Below are 20,020 nucleotides of genomic sequence, written 5' to 3' on the forward strand. Positions count from 1 at the left end.
TTAATAATTTAATATGTTGGGTCTTAGAAAGGTTCGCTCACAATTCGATTTGATGTTCAGTAGTAGACTAGACAGAGATTGTGTTTTGAGAGATATGTCTCTCTCTCTCTCCATCTCTCTCTCTCATTCTCTCTCTCTCTCATTCTCTCTCTCTCTTTATCTCTTTCTGTCTTTGTCTCTCTCTCCCTCTCTCTCTCTCTCTCTCTCTCTCTCTCTCTCTCTCTCTCCATCTCTCTCTCTCATTCTCTCTCTCTCTCCCGCTCTCTCATTCTCTCTCTCTGATTCTCTCTGATTCTCTCTCTCATTCATTCTTTCTTTCTCTCTATCTCTTCTCTCCCCTCTCAGGAGAGTGTTCCGTGACTGGAGACATGTATTTCCAGTCGTTTGATGGTCGTACGTACACCTTCCCAGCATCCTGCCAATACGTGCTGGCAAAGAGCCGCAACTCAGGGAAGTTCACCGTCACCATTCAGAATGCGCCCTGTGGACCAGTAAGTGTCTATGAGAGACCTCTCAATATACCCATATATACACAATATAGTCTCTCAATATCAGGGGAGGCTGGTGGAGGCAGAAATCGGAGGATGGGCTCTTTGTAATGCATGGAATGAAATATGGTGTTTGATAGCACCCTCCCACCACCACCCCCACAGATCTCTTTATGAAGTAATTGCCTCTCTAGCATCCATACTATGAGTTTATTTAAGACTGCTACAATGGCATGTATCACAACTGAACAAAACTCTTCATGCACGCTGTATGAAGATATACCACAAAATGACGCCTCTCATCTGTCTTCGTGTATGAAATTTCAAACCACTCTCGCTATTTGTTTCTTGGCAATGTGATCACACAAATAATGATGGCTGGGCGCTAATAGGAAACATTTTGCTCCCTTTTTCCATTCACATCATTATGTCGAAAATTGAGTTTGTCTCTGGCGTTCAGGTCTGTAACCCGAGGGCTGGGAGGGGGACTAGATGAAAGGACCTGAGAAGATGCGTTTGTGTCCTGATCAAACTGTCTAATGCCCTGACAGATAAAACATGAAAAGCTACAAAGGACCGAGAGCTTCTCTTCCTCACAGACTTGCTATTTCCCAGCTACCCCTTCAACCGCTGATGCCCCCAACTTGACAGGCAGCAAGTGGGGCCCTGTATAAGATGTCACACGCATTCTAGTGAGGGGGGGGTGGGGGGACGGGGAACGGGGGGGGGGTTGGGGGAGCCCTGCTCTAAATGAACCCAAACGGCCAATTCCCTTGGATTACCTTATCTGGGTCCTGAGTGATGGAGGTTTGAACGGCTTTGTAGTCTGGAAGATGAAGAGAGGAGGTGGAGGTGGCAGATAGAGGGACCAGGTTGCGCAGAAACGGGAGGGGTGGTGGAGGAGGAGGAGGGGGAGCGGTGGGGGCTCAACTGCTCAGCTGTGGGCTGCTGCACCACCCATGAAAGAGGCGATTCATACAGTCGGATCGCTTCCTGTCAACCCCCCCCCCCCCCCACCCCCCCAACCCACTCTCCCGTCCCCACCCCACCCCACCCCCCCACCACAGCTCTCTATCTTCGATAAGAAACTGTGCCCTGTGGAGACATTCTAAACTATTTCACACAGAGATAGTAGGATGTGTGTAAGAATGACTTCTATTTTACAAAGCAAAAAAGGAAAAATATGTTAGTTCTTTGAATAGTGAACTGTATTTCTTTGTCCCTTTTTTTACCTCCATTTTTTTTCTCCCTTAGCCATTTTCCCTCTCCTATTCATCAAGTGTAGTATCTGATTTTGAATTGCTGCTATTAGGCAAAATGGCCGCTCCGTTTATCCAAGCGTCTTGTCTCAATTGCAGAATTTGGACGGGGCTTGCATCCAATCAGTGAACCTGGTTATTGACGAGGATCCCAGGACGGAGATCACAATGAGCCACCTTGGAGAGGTCTTCATGTCGGGGCAGTACCGTATCTCACTGCCCTATACAGATGGTAGGGAACAGTATTACATCTATCTGCCTTATTCAGATGGTAGGGAACACTGTTACATCTATCTGCCTTATTCAGATGGTAGGGAACAGTATTACATCTCCCTGCCTTATACACATATCACACAATATCACACCTCATTGTCTGGGTGTTAATCTGGCTCCTCTTAGCTGGGATGGTGGGGAACCCTCACATACAGTACAATAACATGTCTGACCATTGTCTGGCTGGGCCTGTGTTCTTTCTCAGCTCAGGGACTGAGAGAGGTGTATTGGATGACATCTGTTCTTTAGACAAGTATAACAACAACAACAATACACCAACTGGACATTGTGTTAAATGCTGTATTATGTTGCTTTTCTCCTGTGTTTTTGTTCCTTTAGAACTGAGTGTTTTCACTCCTGTGCCTCTCTCATAGTGCGGTCCATGTCTTCCATGTACTTTGTGTGTAAACATTTAAAAAATGCTCAGATTCCTCCTAACCTTAGTTTTATTTGATTTATTTAACCTTTATTTTTAGCTGGGAATCCCAGTTGAGCGCATGCATCTCTTTATTCAATTCTATTCCATTAGAATTAAATTATAATTGATTTGCAATATTATTATTAAAAACTTTACAATATCCTATTGTTCATTTAATCGTTTAATCACATGGGTATTTAATTACATGGGTCGGGTGTTAATTACATTTAATTACATTTAAAGTCCCATGCAGTCCCACTAACCCCTTCCTGTGTGTGTGTGTGTGTGTGTGTGTGTGTGTGTGTGTGTGTGTGTTGTGTCCCTCCCCAGAGATGTTCCAGATCCAGGAGCTGTCCTCCATGTTCCTGCAGGTGCGGACCTCCACTGGCCTCCGTCTGCAGTACAGCTGGAAAGAGTTCCGTTTCTACTTGCAGCTCGACCAGCAGTGGAAGGAGGACACGGTGGGCCTCTGCGGCACATTCAATGGCAACATTCAGGACGACTTCCTGTAAGTGTGTCTGACTGACCCCTGACCCCTACACCCCGTTACCAATCCGCTCGCCGCGGGCGGGCAGCTCTCTCTGGCTGGCACCGGTCTCGGCGTGGCACTCTGGTGGGTGAAAGAGAGTGTGGTGTGAGAGCACGCGCACACGCGCATGGGGACACACACAGACACGCACACACACACACACGCGCGCACACACACACACACACACACACACACACACACGCAGACACGCACACACACGCACACACACACGCACATATACACACACAGAGTGGTGTATGTGTGTGTGTGTGTGTATGTGTGAGAGAGGATACTCCTCAGTTTCAGGGCCAGAGACTGTAAGGAGATGTAGAGAGTGGCTCTGTCTCTCTGTAATGGACACTGACCAGGCGGTTCGGCCTCAAAAGGCCAGCGCTCTAATCGCCTCTTTTAGAAGCACAGATGAGCGCCCAAGTGAATGAGACGCCTCTGGCCTGACATGTGAGTTTCACCAGGACATCAGAGGGAATGAGCACCACGCTCTAGTGTAGTTGTTCAGTAGGTTCACTGACCATTCCAACCTCGCTAGATTTACTTTCTTTTCTACGTGCTTGGCATTTAGCAGACGCCTTTATCCAAAGCGACTTACAGCAAATACATTTGACTAAGTAAGTGAATCATCTATCCATCAGTCATAGCAAGACGAAGTAATCCATGCTCGGGCCAGAGGGTATTGGCTAGAAGAACGAAGAATTACGTTTTTGTGTGTGTGTGTGTGTGTATTATTTACAGTAGAGAAACTGTTCTGGGGAGGTAGAGGGGATGTAGAGGTCTCAGGAGGGACAGTTAAGGTGTAGCCTGAAGAGATGAGTCTTCAGTCTACAGCGGAAGATAGGGAGTGACTCAAGCTCAAGTGAACAAGCCTTGGCTTTAGCTTGGGGAGCTAACACTAACGTTTTCCTACTGTTTCTCAGGCAAAGTTATTTATTCTGTGAGAGTGGTTCAGCACCTTAGATGTACAAGACCAGTTCATTCTTCTTCTTCAGTATTCATAGAGTACTGAGAAAAGCACTATACAAAATAAATGAATTATTATTATCTGTATGATTATTATCATCATTATTATTATTATTATTATTATTATTATTATTATTATTATTAGTAGTAGTAGTATGAGTAGTAGTATTAGTATTATTGTTATTATTATTATTATTATTATTATTATTATTATTATTATTATTATTATTATGGTGTATTCTTTTCTGTCTGGTTCTACTGTTGTGATAGTGCTGCTGTAGCTCCCAGCTGAGCCCTTCTCCTCTGCCCACCTGCAGGTCTCCGTCTGGGATGATAGAGAGTACTCCACAGCTGTTTGGGAACACCTGGAGAGTCTCGTCCGCTTGTGTCCCCGGTTACAGCGTCCCTCAGATGGACCCCTGTGACACCCACCAGCAAGCCTGTAAGTCTCACATACCGGGCCATAACAACTCCTCATATACATCAAATTCCTCCTCAATGATCATTTCCCTCTCTCGCTTTCTCCCGCCAGCGTCCTATGCCTCAGAGATGTGTGACACATTGAACCAGGAAGTGTTCTCAGTGTGTCACGAGTACCTGAGTCCCGCACCCTTCCATCGGCAGTGTCGGGCTGACACGTGTAAGTGTGGCACACCGTGCCTCTGCTCCGCCCTCGCCCACTACGCCCGCCACTGCCGGAAGTATGGCGTCATCGTGGAGTTCAGAGCGCTCGTCCCAGACTGTGGTGAGTGTCACTAACAAGCCTGGGGAATCTACTGTTATCTTATACTGTTTTGATGCTGGTGTTTTGAAAAGAGGAAGACTAGGATGTTGTCCTTCTAGTGTTGTACAGGCACCTCCAAAGATTCATGTCCTGTATATATACATGTACAGTATAACCATAAAGTTGAATATGTGGAAGTTAAGCGATAAGCAGTTGTAAAAGTGTCGAAGATTTGTCATTTTGCTTTGGGTAACAAAATGGCTGCTTAGGAGAAGCTTATGATTGTTATGATTCCTCATCTACAGCTATCCAGTGTCCCGCCACCATGGAGTACGGGACGTGTGTGTCGTCATGCCAACGGCGCTGCTCTGCCCTGTCCATGCACCAGCACTGTGGGGAGGAGTGTGAGGAGGGGTGTGTGTGTCCACAAGGCACCTTCTACAGCACCCGCACACACACCTGTGTGTCCAGGTAAGGCTGGCGTTACGGGTGGGTCGATCATTTTACTTTACAGTAGATTCACATACGAACGAAAGAGGCTGGTCTACATCTAGAGTTTTTGTAGACATGGTTTTGATAGATATGAAAGTATCTTTGACATTTTCATGTTTTATATTCAATAGCTTCTGCTTCCACTAATGAGTTAAACCAAGAATAATAATAATAATAAGACACGAATAATGTCCTAGAACTCTGCTAAGGATGATCTGCATAGCCTATGTTTTCTTATATGATGCAGTGCATTTTTAAATGTTTACATTTTAATCAAAGTAATTTGCATAGAAAACCATTTTCTATTTTCCTCCACTTTCCTAGATTTTCAAACATGAAACATGCTAACTTAGGGGCCATTAACTTACATAGTTGTCTGGTTAAAAAAAATGCTATCAATTAGCGGTTAGGGACGGTGCCCAGATAAACAGAACCAAAGATTGATTGATTGAAGTTTGTTGTTGTCAATAGACTCATTTCAGGGTAAGGAAACAAATACGTGATTTTGTATTTTTAGATGAACTATCCCTTTAATGCAAATAGCTACCTAAAGTGGAAAAACAAATCCTTCCTAAGTGATATTTGTGTTTCAACTGAAGTTTAGGTCAAGTCCTCTGTGAGACTCATTTGAATCTGTCCTATAGAGATGGAAGACCCTACAGACCTTTCTTTTAAACACTCTCTGCCCTAGAAGACATGCAGCTTAAGTCCCCTTAAATGTCCTCTGATTCTTACATCCTAGCTGTGGCTCCCTGACTTACTTACCATGTGCTAGAGTTACAACAAGGAATTTTAACGCTGAAACCCCCCATTCATTCCCACCCGAGCTGTGGACGACACTGATATCTGATAACCAGTGAGAAAGAATGTGTTACACAGAGTCTGATGTGTTGCAATGGCCTATATGTTACAAAGGCTTTTAGCCTCCACTAAACAAGGTTTAGAACGACTCATTGAGTTTTCATCCATTTTAGCCACTTCAGAAGAGTTTTGTATAACAGTAAAGATTTAACTTAAAGGGATGATGTCATTTTGATTTACAATGTGTCTCTAATGAACAAAATACCATTAAGATAAAAGAGCATATATTTCAGCAAATATAATAATTTCAATCCAAACAGGGGTTAGGGTTAGGGTACTCTGTGTATTTTTACATAATTTGTGATTCCTCTTTGTTTGTTTGTGTGTCTGTGTGTGTGTGTGTGTGTGTGTGTGTGTGTGTGTGTGTTTCTTCTATAGGAGAGAGTGTCCCTGCAGTTTCCTGGGGGCAGACTATGCGGCAGGTGATGTGATCATGACCTCAGCAGGTGTTCAGTAAGATCCTCTTCATCTCTACCAGGCCAGATGATGTGATAACTCAAATCAATGGCACCCACCACTCCTCCATCTCATTCTCACTTAACCACTCTTACACGTCTATTTTTCTCTTCAGGGTTTGTCAAGACGGCAAGCTGTTATCTCAAAGCATTTCCATTGGTAAGTGACATCTATGAAACTGTCTGGTACACACAAACCTAGTCAATATCTTTGACTCAATGTGGGATATTAGATAAGATTCGATTCGATTTGTTCGATTCAACTTTATTGTCATTGCAGAGTACAAGGACCAGACAACGAAATGCCGTTTAGCATCTAACCAGAAGTGCAAATAGTGATATAAGAACATGATATAAAAACATGACAATGATAGTGATAGGTTCATTATGGCATATCACTTAGAAGTGTTCTTTTATTTGGTTCGATGGAGTGATAACACATGCCCTATTTAGGCATTTTAGCCTTATGATGGAAGTACCATTGGGATGAGCGTTTCTCACTGATATTGTTGATACCTGCTCCTCCAGACAAGGAGTGCCCGCCGGGTCAGAAGTACCTGGAGTGTTCTGAGGGCATGCTGGGTAGTGGGCTGGGGTGTGAGCAGACCTGTGAGTCCTACCTGCTCAACCTCACCTGTTCAGCACACGAGCCCTGTGTACCAGGATGTGTCTGCCCCTTTGGGTAAGTATATGACATTTTGATTTATTTATGTGTGTGTTTGTGTGTGTGTATGCGTTTGTTTGTGTGTGTGTACCTGCGCGTTTATTTGTGTTACTGTGTGTGTACAGTATGTGTGTATGTGTGTACGTGTACGTGCGCTTCTGTGTTTATTTGTGTTACTGTACGTGCTGTGTGTGTACATACATGTGAGTGAGCGTCTAGGTTTGTCCCATCCGTCCCAGTATGCATTGCATTCTGATTCATCTGATCATCCTGATTTCCCCAGTGAAGCGGCGCTTGTTGACAGAGCGGTTACGGTTCACTTCATAGTATTTGGTTGACGGTTGGGATAACATCGTCACATGCGATCTGGTTGAACGCTGTCAAACAGAACCTCTGTCTGAGACCGGGTCTGTGTGAGAGTGTGTGGGCTTTAGTGAAACCCAGGGCTGTCAGCGTCAGTGTCAGGTCAGGTCGCACTTCTCCATGACTGTAAGGTTAGCGCTGCGGCCTAATCAAAGGCCTGGTGGAAATGTCTGAGTAATGGCCTTGGAATGGTAGATAATCCCTTTTTCACCTCCCTCACACTGGGAGAGAGGGGCTATTCTTAGCTCAGTGGTCAAGGTCCAGCGTAGGGGTGTAATGTTATGATCGGATGTCAAGACGATGGTTCTAGTGCTATAGGCTGTTAGGATGTGTAAGATTAGATTCGATTAGATTCAACTTCATAGTCAATGCAGAGTACAAGTACCAGACAATGAAATGCAGTTTAGCATCTAACCAGAAGTGCAAATAGTGATAGAAAAACGTGATAGAAAAACATGGCAATGATAGTGATAGGTACAGTATGGCATGTACGGTAGTTTAGAGGTATATGCAGTTATGAGCTATGTACAGTTAAGGTAAAATCAGTGTAATCAGTGTATCGGTGTAATCTGTTCATATTGGAAGAGGCTATAATAGAGGACCCCATCATGGGAATTGTAGTTTTGTACAGTAACACATTATTTGGCCTGGCAACGCTCCTATGTAACAGTGTTCTCAGTACCTAGGAGCAGTACGACCTCCTGTAGTAACCTTTGGGTGTAATTGACATCTGTACCTACCATCGATACCTTATATAATGTTTCGGCATGTCTTTTTGTCCTCAGTAGGCAGCCTTAGATAAAGCAGGGTGTCCTCACTCTACCTTCCCACCTGTTCCTTGGCTTTGATCATCTTTCTCTGGGAGACTATTCTCATTACACCCACTAGACATGGTACAGACAGTATGGAGCAGATTAAGGCTACCTGATCCATGTAATGCCCTGTGTCTGCCAGACAGAGTGGTCGGTTAAGTGGCCTTATCACGAAACCAAAGAAACTATAGGAAATGATGAGAATATTCTAGAGAGCCTTGCCAAAATACTGCATCAATCATACGGTACCCAAGTTTCCATTTCCATTTTCATTTCCTTAAAGCCTTACACAGGTCATATCACAGTTTCATACTGTAGATAAGTCTGACAATGTTTCATATCATGAGCAGAACTAATAATATGCCATTGGATTATCTTGGAAATGATCATTTCAGCCCACTATATTTGTCTGCTTTGGCCAGTAGGGTACAAACAGGTAGATATGCACAGAAATATAAGCACAACTAAAGCACAACTTTTGATAAGTAGTTCCCTGTTAGTTGGTCCCTTCTTAGAGGGAGACACAAACACAAACCAATGCCAGTTCAGTGCCATTGCCCTTGAAGACGATACCTTTGCGAAAGGGCAGGATGTCTAGACGCCTTGGCTTTAACTGACATCCAAGATGGCAGAGAGTGGGAGATGTGCTTTGGAGATGCAGGAACAGGGAGAAGAGTCATGCTGTGTCCCAATACTCTACCCTGCTCCCTGCCCTTATGTACTCCCCAATATGGATCTAAAAGTATCAAAATGGTGTTAGCAGGGGAGATGTTCCACCATATCTATTACGCCTCTATTACACATCTATTACATCTCTATTACATCTCTATTGCATCTCCATTACACCAGTCCATACCTTGTAAATCCATGTGAGGGAGAAGTGCACACAGGGAAAGGGTTAGGGTTTGACAATTGGAACGCAGCCTCAAGAGAGAGGTGTGATTGACCAATACCAGTCAGTTACGCCGACTTCATGACCTTAACAACGACAAGAGCGACCTGTAACACTCAACCATCATGGGAAAGAAATGTGGTGACATAAAGAGCCTGTCATGAGTGTTTAATAACGGGCTGCAACACGATAGTTTGGTGGAGAAGTGGTAGTAAATATGGACACAAAGACTCTTTATGCTGCTAAGGGCACTGGTGATGGGAGTATTGATAAGATGGGAGTATTGATAAGGTGGGAGTGTTGATAAGATGGGAGTATTGATAAGATGGGAGTATTGATAAGGTGGGAGTATTGATAAGATGGGAGTATTGATAAGGTGGGAGTTTTGATAAGGTGGGAGTATTGATAAGATGGGAGTATTGATAAGATGGGAGTATTGATAAGGTGGGAGTATTGATAAGATGGGAATATTGATAAGGGACATGGCACTAGTGATCGGAATATGAATAAGTCTAGTGATCGGAGTATTGATAAGTCTAGGGATTGGAGTATTGATGGGGGAAGTGATTCAAAGTGGACTCTGGCTGTGTTGGGTGACGTTGTTACATGTTGTTTACAAAGGGTTTATAAGCAGTGAATCATTCTACATGTTGGAAGCTGTATGTCATGTAGATGGGCCTCGTATTCACCAAGTCCCCCTCAGTTAAGACTTAAAAAATCCCTAATGGGAAATCATTAGCCAAGGTGCTGACAACTGAATCCATTGTGTTTTCATCCACAATGGCCGACTTTGTTTATGATGAAAAAAAATGGAGACCATTCATTCATTCCTAACTTTGTTAGAATTAACAAGTCTGATGAACTCCGATGAACCTCCATTTGCAGGTGCAAGCAATAGGACTGGTGAGGTCTAGTTAAAGAGGCCCGCCTACAGTTGACATACTATTCAAAGTCATTGCAACGTCATCTTAGCTTGTGTTAGCTAGCCAGTATAGCCATTTTTCTTGAAAAAAATACTTGAAGAAAGGATGTATCGAATGGTATATTAGTCATTCACGGAGCTATCTGGTAAAGTAACGAGATATAAGTAGGAGCAATTCTCAATAAATATCTCGAAAGGTTGTTTTACTCACTCGCAAAAAAGACGGTGAAGGGGGTATTTGACTGTTGGCGCTAACTTTACAAACAGGCTCGCCAAGAAAATAGTATCGCCCAAAATACACCTACTTTGACCTAAATGAGGTAACATTGTGCAACAACAAGATGTCATATATAATCACAAAGAAAACATCTAAATGACAAATGTGGCCCTTTAAAGATTGTAATGGAGATTAATTGCACATAATCTTTGCTAGGTTTCCACAGTACCAAATATCTAATGAGTGGTTAACAGTAGAAGTCTACCAACCAACCAATCAACTGTACAACCAATCTGGTTCAACAGACATGTTGGAGACCGTATCTCTCAAGCTTAGGTTGCCTCCTCCGTTTCTGTCTCAGTCTTTCTTTCTTTCTTTCTTTCTCTTCCTCTCACCATTCCCCCCTTACCCTCATCCTTTTTGTCCTCCCACTAGTTAGAGCTTTACAATATTGTTTCTTTCTCTTCTCTTTCTCTCCCCCTCACTCTCTAGAGAGCGTCAGGCATAAAACAGTTTTTGTGCGCTGAGGCATTCCAGTGGTAATGAACTAGTGTAATTCTGCCCAGGCAATTACGTTTGCCTTGCCCCCCTACCGGCCCCCCGCACCCTCCTTCCCTCCATTCTATAAAATACCACTTTTCTTATTTATGCAATAAACAGGTGGGTGTAGGGTCAGGTGACCCTTAAGCCCCTTGAACAATTCCTGCTACCTGTTTAAGACCATCAGCACTTATTCATTTCACTATGAGGGACAGGTGTGCACCCCGTCTGCACTTTGTCACATCAAAGCAAGACAGCCACAAAATGACGCTATGCTATGTCGATATGTTTATTTATTCCATAGAGAGTTTCAACAAACAATTATTAATTAAGTTAATTACAATTATTGTTAAGTAAGACTTAAAACTAGACTACATCTACTACATCTACACTGCATTTTCATTTTCATTTGTTGTATGTTTAATATGGATTGTGAATAACAGAGAATTGTGTTTTTTCCCTTGCCCTTTCTATGTGGAGCTTAAAAAAAGAAAGAAAAAGGTGATGCTTTGGCAAAGCATTTCTCCAGTCCACATCGAGGAAATAATAATACTGTATATCTCTTCACCCATCTATTCTGGCATTCTTGGCGGATATAAAACCCTAAACAAAAGATAGAGAGGTTAAAAACGTTGGATGAGATCCTGCTTTTCGTCTCAGAGTCTCTGAGGCATGAAACGAGGTAGGTTTGGCAGGCTTGGATCAGCTGATTGAACAGTGGCACAGTTCGCCTCAGGCAGAATATTAATGAGCTTGTGCCAAAGCACCACTGTCAAGATTGACTATTGGGAATGGCAGGCCATATTATATTGATAGTAAGAATTCGCAAAAGAATTTAGAAATCAGTGTTTGGGTTTCGATGATAAAATCTTAGTTTTAAAGGCCCACTAACGTGACTTTGGTTTCTATATCAAGTCATTTCTGGGTGAAGAGGTAGTATGTAGGTTACATACTTTGATTGTTTAGAATTGCTCAAACAGAAATGCTTTTGTTTTGTGAGCCTTTTAGCTGGCTGTAATGTTGACAAATTTGTTAAACAGTATCTTGTATATGTGGATTTATGCAGTATTTATGTTTTCAGATGGATACTAATATCATGTAAATCACCTTGAAGCTAGCTTTATAAAATTGTTAGCAACTCTACTATAAGTTACTCTAAGATAAGTTAGTCAACAGGTCGTTTTCTACCTAACAATGTGTGGGGATGTAAAATGTTTTATCAAAACATTGAGTTTCACTACCCAGATTGAGGCAGCACAGCAGGGCTAGATTTGTACATAATAAAGACTATTGGAAAACGACAGAAACCTCTAACATTTCTTCATGTTTGGATGATGGTAATTTGATCTAGTGAAGCCAAAATTAAAACCCCAAGAAATAGAAATTACAATTTTCACTTTAGCTGTAATACATATTTTGAATCTGATTTGAATACTTTTGGATATCCCTTGTTGATAACATGATTACAAATACATTGTAATCTTGAGGGCATTACAGTAATGTGTACTCTATTTTTGTACACAGATATGCACATATTGTTTGTGGTTTTTTTGTTTTTTAAATGATGCATAGCCTACTCTTAAATTATAAGTCTTAAAACATAGCATAACTCATTAGTCTATATATTATCGACCTCATCACTAAGGCTCATCACTCTACCAACAGTACGTGATTCTGATAAAGTATTTACACAGAGATTAACCCAAAACAATAGAAAGAGAATAGGATTTAATTAGGAGGGAAGAGATGTTCACCAAGATGTATTCATAAATAGTGCACGAAGGGCTAGATAATAGATTATTATGAATTATTTGATCAGAGTAATCGATACAGTGGCTTGGCGTGTGGATAAAGAAAGCTGTTAACACCACTCTATCTGGGGTGTAACTTTACTCAGATGAACCTGCAGGTTGGTGGCGAGACCATTCAATGTGTCGCTTCATTGTCTACCGCGCTCTCTCTCTCTCTCTCTCTCTCTCTCTCTCTCTCTCTCTCTCTCTCTCTCTCTCTCTCTCTCTCTCTCTCTCTCTCTCTCTCTCTCTCTCTCTCTCTCTCTCTCTCGCCAGTGGATATAACTCGTCCCTCGATATTACAAGATGCTTATCAGCTCCGGGTAACAGTGTGGAAAGCGAACGGAGCGGTCCCCCACACAAAGGCTGTTTCTCTCTATCTCTGAGAAGCCTAATCGTCTGGTTTTCTCATGTAACGAGTGTTGGACCTTTTCATCCAGAGTTGCCCATCCCTGAAACCCACTCATTTCCTGGCGCACAGTTGGACTGGTACCCAAGGCCTGCTCTATGCTGCCCTCTGCCAGCCGGCAGACGCAGAGCAGGCCAGAGACCTGGGCAGCGATGGTACACTGTTTGGATGGTTAAAATGAATGAATGAAAGAATGAATGCACATTGTACGTGGTCTTTTGTTTGTCTGCTCTTTGAATGACTGAATGTCCATGTGAACGTTTGGTCCCCAGGTTCCTGAAACATGGAGATGAGTGTTTTGAACCGGATGCGTGCCCCTGTCTGTGGAAGGGAAAAGAGTACTACCCTGGAGACAGAGTAATTTCCCCCTGTCATCAATGGTATGTCTGGGCACACACACACACACACACACACACACACACACACACACACACATGCATGCACGCACACATGCACATGCACACACACAGACACACACACACACACACACACACACACACACACACACACACACACACATGCACGCACGCATGCACACACGCATGCACACACACATGCACACACACAGACACAGACACACACAGACACACACACACACACACACACACACACACACACACACACACACACACACACACACGCACACGCACACGCACACACATAAGCTGTGTGTCTCCCTTCCTTTCACCGCTTCTCTTCCCTACACCCATACAGCTTTCGTTGCCATAGGTGTCTAAACCTTAGACAAATTTGTCTTCTCAGCAATGGGGCAATCTCAACAATGATCTCCTAAATTAAAACAAATCTCCTACAGTGATGCTAATTTTCCAGAATCCTCCGCTGCATGGAGCGATGAGTCTTCAGATTGCCTCCGCAGTGAGACCGGTCACCTGATACTCATAATCCTCCATTATCTCTGTCAGAAAAAAAGGCGCTCCTCAACAGACCTGGGTTACAGAGGCAGTCCTTGTATGGTGGCCCCTTTCATTCGGCCGGACTGTGGCTGTGACTGTGACTGTCCCGTTCCTGGCGAACGAAACACTCTCACAATGACCTCAGTCTTATCCTCCTTTCTTTCCATCTGTCCATTTCTTCCAGCAGTTGCAAAAGGACGATAAGGATGGCGGACATTATATGACAATGAGCGCTTTCCCACTTTTCCACTTTTCGGCCGTCGATAATTGCTATCTTGCAAACAAATGTGACGGTCGGGATTATTACCGCCGCCTTGTAGGGGTTACAAAGTACTTAGTCTGGGGAGGACTGAGTGGGACAGGATCTAGGTCCCCCACACCCAATACCTATGGCCTCAATGTTCAGGTGAGTGAGCAAGTTGTTTCCTGTTTAGTAGGTGGCCGTGAAAAGTGTGTGCAGTGTGTGCGAGGTAAGTGCCGAACTGACCTGACACTACCCCCTACTTTACCTAGGTCTATCTAAACAGGTGAGGCGCCCCTACCCCCAGGTAAGTAAATGAAATGGGAAATTACACAGAGCTTATGGAAACATATTCAAACACAAAACGGTTAACTTTGGGTCAAGAAATTCAATATGGTATGGTTTCATTAATACACTGGTCACTAGCAAGAAATCACATGAAAGGCAAATCAATGCATACAATACATCTGTTCTAATTCACCATCCAACCCTGAATGCTTGAAATGTACACTTAATAAACCATACCCTTTAAATGCAACATCATCAACTTAACTGAATGCAGATAAACTCAAAACAGGCATTTCACTCTTACTTTCACATTGACATGTAACACATCTCAGTCTGAATGAGCAGTCCTTTTCCTCCAGTGTGGGCTTGTGTATGCGTGTGGGTGCGTGTGTGTGTGTGTGTGTGTGTGTGCGTGTGTGTGTGTGTGTGCGCGTGCGAGCGTTAGTCCGTTCAGTTCAGTTCTGTTCGTCTGCGCACGGTATGCGTGGTTGGCCAGTGCTAATGGCAAGGTGTAGTGCAGAGATTACCCATCCAGCAGAGATCGCACGTCAAGAGTGTCTGATGGCTGGCAGGGTAAACTCCGAGAAACCTTGCTGAACCCACGCCTCACTGGCGCACGCTTCTCCTCTGTCCAGGACAATGAACACCAACCACGTGTAGCTCCTTTTTCTCGCAGTTCACACACGGGGTGGGGGAGGGGTGAGCTGGCGCACGCTTCACCTCTCGATACCGACGACGTTCAGGCCGGCTCCTCCCAAACAAAACACTCGCTGATCAACGTATCCCGTACTTTGTATGACCACTCGTCAATATCTTCTTATCAAAACGATGTACTTGCAAAGAGCCCACACCGCTACCGCTCCGACCACGTTGCTCGTTCCAACTCACTGCTCCTCTCTCAAGCACACCTGCGCGTTCCCACCTGCGCGTTCATGTGAGCTCATCTTAAAGGCGCAGCATATAATTGTACCCGCTACATTCCCCCCTGCGAAACCCTGCCATGCCATCCAACATCCAAATGACGATGCGACCTCAGTAAAAGAAGAAATAAAAATACAACATGTCACTCCATACGACAGTACCCACAGGTAGGTTCACAACACAGGTAACATTTCAACCAGTACATAAGGATGCCTCAGAAGAGCTGAAAACAATAAAACACGGCATCATAACACTTTTCACTCCTCAATACCTAAAAACATGGACATGCATGAAGGTAAGTATAAAACATTTACAATTGCACAAATTATTTCAAAACATAATCACTCCTGAATCTACAGGGAATTCTACCCCTGGTCTGTCTTTGAGATCGTCTGGGTTCAGCCACACTCTCACTTTCACTCCCTGCATCTGACCCACCCATAGTTCCCAGCTCCTCATGTATGGGCCTAGCAACTTCACCTATGGCCCCATCATCAATCTGACCCTCATCATTTGAATGCTCCTCGACTACTTCTCTAATACCCAGGCCTGTGTTTGTGTGGGGCATGTGTGTAGTGGCAGGGATGCATATGAAGTCAGGGCAGCCTGTGTCAATGTCAGGGTCGGTGTCCTTACTGGACGGGTGCCTCTCCGTAGGCAAGGCGAGCCCTCTCCGTAGGCGAGGCGAGCCCTCTCCGTAGGCGAGGCGAACCCTCTCCGTAGGCGAGGCGAGCCCTCTCCGTAGGCGAGGCGAACCCTCTCCGTAGGCGAGGCGAGCCCTCTCCGTAGGCGAGGCGAGCCCTCTCCGTAGGCGAGGCGAGCCCTCTCCGTAGGCGAGGCGAGCCCTCTCCGTAGGCGAGGCGAACCCTCTCCGTAGGCGAGGCGAGCCCTCTCCGTAGGCGAGGCGAGCCCTCTCCGTAGGCGAGGCGAGCCCTCTCCGTAGGCGAGGCGAGCCCTCTCCGTAGGCGAGGCGAGCCCTCTCCGTAGGCGAGGCGAACCTTCTCCGTAGGCGAGGCGAGCCCTCTCCGTAGGCGAGGCGAGCCCTCTCCGTAGGCGAGGCGAACCCTCTCCGTGGACGAGGCGAGCCCTCTCCGTAGGCGAGGCGAACCCTCTCCGTAGGCGAGGCGAGCCCTCTCCGTAGACGAGGCGAGCCCTCTCCGTAGACGAGGCGAGCCCTCTCCGTAGGCGAGGCGAGCCCTCTCCGTAGGCGAGGCGAACCCTCTCCGTAGGCGAGGCGAGGCGAGCCCTCTCCGTAGGCGAGGCGAGGCGAGCCCTCTCCGTAGGCGAGGCGAGCCCTCTCCGTAGTTGAGGCGAACCCTCTCCGTAGGCGAGGCGAGCCCTCTCCGTAGGCGAGGCGAGCCCTCTCTGTAGTCGAGGCGAACCCTCCAGGATGCGCTCGCTGAGTGGGGGAATGATGACTGTCTCTCTGCCTGCCACTTTAACATATCCTATTCGGTCACTCTGTCCGAGGGACCCTGCCTCTTTTCTGATGTTCGCTATCACCCTGTGGACCTTAGCCTCTGTTTCCCGATACTTATTCATCTTCTTCATGCCGTCCGTGGCAACGAAAAGATCCTTCAGTTCACTTAGAACATTCATTCCCAGGATACCTGGGAGGCCTCTCATCTCTTCCACATCTGGGCTTTCATCTTTAAGGACAAAGACACACTTCCTGCCAACGGTCTTCCCCATGCACTCTACCTCCGCCTCCAGGCATCCAAGGACGGGAATTTCGAGGCCATTGGCAGCGGCGAGCTGGACCAAGTTGGCTGAGGACAACGCCGACTTCCCAAAGTACTCTCTGAAGTAAGATTCCCGGATTGTGGTCACCTCTGAGCCTGTGTCCAACAGGCAGTCAGTCTTCACGCCTGCTATCTTCACTTCAACGACCAAGCAGTTTCCAAAGGCACTTACACTTGAGGCTTGAGAAGTGTTACAGGGCTGCCTTGCCAGGTGACTTCTAATTGCAGGGGTACCTGGACTCTGGCGCATCGCCCCTCCGGGGTCGTTTCCTGCAGGCCCAGATGGCCCATCCCTTCTGAGTGGAGGACGTGCTATGCCCATAGCTCCCCTGTTCAGAGGACAGTGTCTGCTGATATGTCCTGGCTCATTGCACGTGTAGCAGATGAACTGCCCATCTTCGTTTTTCAAAGGGGGGCTTCTTGCCTTCTCGCCTTTCCCTTGTGTCATGCCAGTGCCACTGTGGCCCATCATCTGGAACAGTTCATCTTGACGGATGGCTAACTTTTGTATTGCTTCATACAACATCTCCATTGTCAACTGCGAAGCAGGTTCGTCGGTAGCCCTGGTAGCATTAATGGCACCTTTGGCACGGGAACTGCTTTGCGCACTATCAGACCCCTGAACCTCTTCCTCCTCAGACCATGAGATGGCGTCTTGCATTAGCTCAGCAAAAGTATGACTCTCATTTTCCTTCAGTCTCCTCTTGATCTCTCTTCTTAAGATATCATCTCTAAGCCCAAGAGCAAGCTGTTCTTTCAGCATTCCGTCTGAATCAGGGACACGCTTGGCATCTCTACGACGAATTCGCATTAGCTTTTCTTGAAGGTCATAGGCGTAAGAACGTATGGTCTCTCCTGCCAACTGCTTGCGGTCATAGAATTCTTTGAGCCGGGTGCCTAAAGGGACTTTGTCACCATAAGTCTTACGCAGTGCTTCAAATATGGTCTCTGCATCCTTAGCTTTGTCTGCCATATACTTGACTGTGAGTTTGGCTTCGTTTTGAAGATGCTGCTTGATGAACTCGGCTTGGTCCTCTATAGGGACCTTCATGATTTGAAGGGCAGATTTAATTGATGTGATCCATTCTTCAATATCTACATCACCTTGTTTACCACTGAAATCTGAAATCTTGCGGTCTCTGGGGATATACACAATAGATGCAGGGGGCTTTTCTTTCTGCTGATCTATGACTGCTTTAGCTAATGCCAGAGCTTCTCTATGCTCGCTTCTAGCTTGTATCAGGGCCTCGGCTTGGTCATTGAACCTCTCCATCATCCCCTCAAATTGCTTCTTAAGTTCCTCTAATTCTGCCATGGCTTTCACTTAAAAATGGTTGCTTATTCTATCCTGTTCGTGACGCCAATTGTGACGGTCGGGATTATTACCGCCGCCTTGTAGGGGTTACAAAGTACTTAGTCTGGGGAGGACTGAGTGGGACAGGATCTAGGTCCCCCACACCCAATACCTATGGCCTCAATGTTCAGGTGAGTGAGCAAGTTGTTTCCTGTTTAGTAGGTGGCCGTGAAAAGTGTGTGCAGTGTGTGCGAGGTAAGTGCCGAACTGACCTGACACTACCCCCTACTTTACCTAGGTCTATCTAAACAGGTGAGGCGCCCCTACCCCCAGGTAAGTAAATGAAATGGGAAATTACACAGAGCTTATGGAAACATATTCAAACACAAAACGGTTAACTTTGGGTCAAGAAATTCAATATGGTATGGTTTCATTAATACACTGGTCACTAGCAAGAAATCACATGAAAGGCAAATCAATGCATACAATACATCTGTTCTAATTCACCATCCAACCCTGAATGCTTGAAATGTACACTTAATAAACCATACCCTTTAAATGCAACATCATCAACTTAACTGAATGCAGATAAACTCAAAACAGGCATTTCACTCTTACTTTCACATTGACATGTAACACATCTCAGTCTGAATGAGCAGTCCTTTTCCTCCAGTGTGGGCTTGTGTATGCGTGTGGGTGCGTGTGTGTGTGTGTGTGTGTGTGTGCGTGTGTGTGTGTGTGTGCGCGTGCGAGCGTTAGTCCGTTCAGTTCAGTTCTGTTCGTCTGCGCACGGTATGCGTGGTTGGCCAGTGCTAATGGCAAGGTGTAGTGCAGAGATTACCCATCCAGCAGAGATCGCACGTCAAGAGTGTCTGATGGCTGGCAGGGTAAACTCCGAGAAACCTTGCTGAACCCACGCCTCACTGGCGCACGCTTCTCCTCTGTCCAGGACAATGAACACCAACCACGTGTAGCTCCTTTTTCTCGCAGTTCACACACGGGGTGGGGGAGGGGTGAGCTGGCGCACGCTTCACCTCTCGATACCGACGACGTTCAGGCCGGCTCCTCCCAAACAAAACACTCGCTGATCAACGTATCCCGTACTTTGTATGACCACTCGTCAATATCTTCTTATCAAAACGATGTACTTGCAAAGAGCCCACACCGCTACCGCTCCGACCACGTTGCTCGTTCCAACTCACTGCTCCTCTCTCAAGCACACCTGCGCGTTCCCACCTGCGCGTTCATGTGAGCTCATCTTAAAGGCGCAGCATATAATTGTACCCGCTACACAAAGACAAGTTATTAGTTCTATAGAGAATGTACTTGCTTGAAGTGATCCCAGTTGATACAGAATCGTGTTGGTTGATGCAGCTTGTTTCTTTCAGTGTTTGCCAGCATGGGACATTCCAGTGTGTGTTTCAGCCATGTCCGTCCATGTGTACGGCCTATGGAGACCGTCACTACAGGACCTTCGACGGCCTGTTGTTTGACTACGTTGGGGCGTGTAAAGTCTATTTAGTCAAGGTACCAGAGT

At 45.5% G+C, this 20,020-nt stretch overlaps 1 protein-coding gene across 1 annotated transcript in view; it reads left to right on the forward strand.

The window, feature by feature from the left end:
* The window catches only part of otog (otogelin), a gene marked incomplete at both ends in the record, with an annotated part of 60,723 nt that overhangs the window by 11,929 nt on the left and 28,774 nt on the right, over positions 1–20,020 (forward strand). Inside the window, 11 exons of the mRNA XM_080531699.1 lie at positions 346–491; positions 1,847–1,979; positions 2,769–2,946; positions 4,260–4,384; positions 4,475–4,687; positions 4,972–5,137; positions 6,398–6,472; positions 6,591–6,634; positions 7,003–7,156; positions 13,356–13,463; positions 19,872–20,010. Of these exons, the coding sequence (XP_080387825.1) occupies positions 346–491; positions 1,847–1,979; positions 2,769–2,946; positions 4,260–4,384; positions 4,475–4,687; positions 4,972–5,137; positions 6,398–6,472; positions 6,591–6,634; positions 7,003–7,156; positions 13,356–13,463; positions 19,872–20,010 (1,481 nt within the window). The remainder of the gene's footprint in view (positions 1–345; positions 492–1,846; positions 1,980–2,768; positions 2,947–4,259; positions 4,385–4,474; positions 4,688–4,971; positions 5,138–6,397; positions 6,473–6,590; positions 6,635–7,002; positions 7,157–13,355; positions 13,464–19,871; positions 20,011–20,020) is intronic.

This window comes from Nansenia antarctica (genome assembly GCF_963989245.1).
Source record: "Nansenia antarctica genome assembly, chromosome: 5".
Lineage (NCBI taxonomy): Eukaryota > Metazoa > Chordata > Actinopteri > Argentiniformes > Microstomatidae > Nansenia > Nansenia antarctica.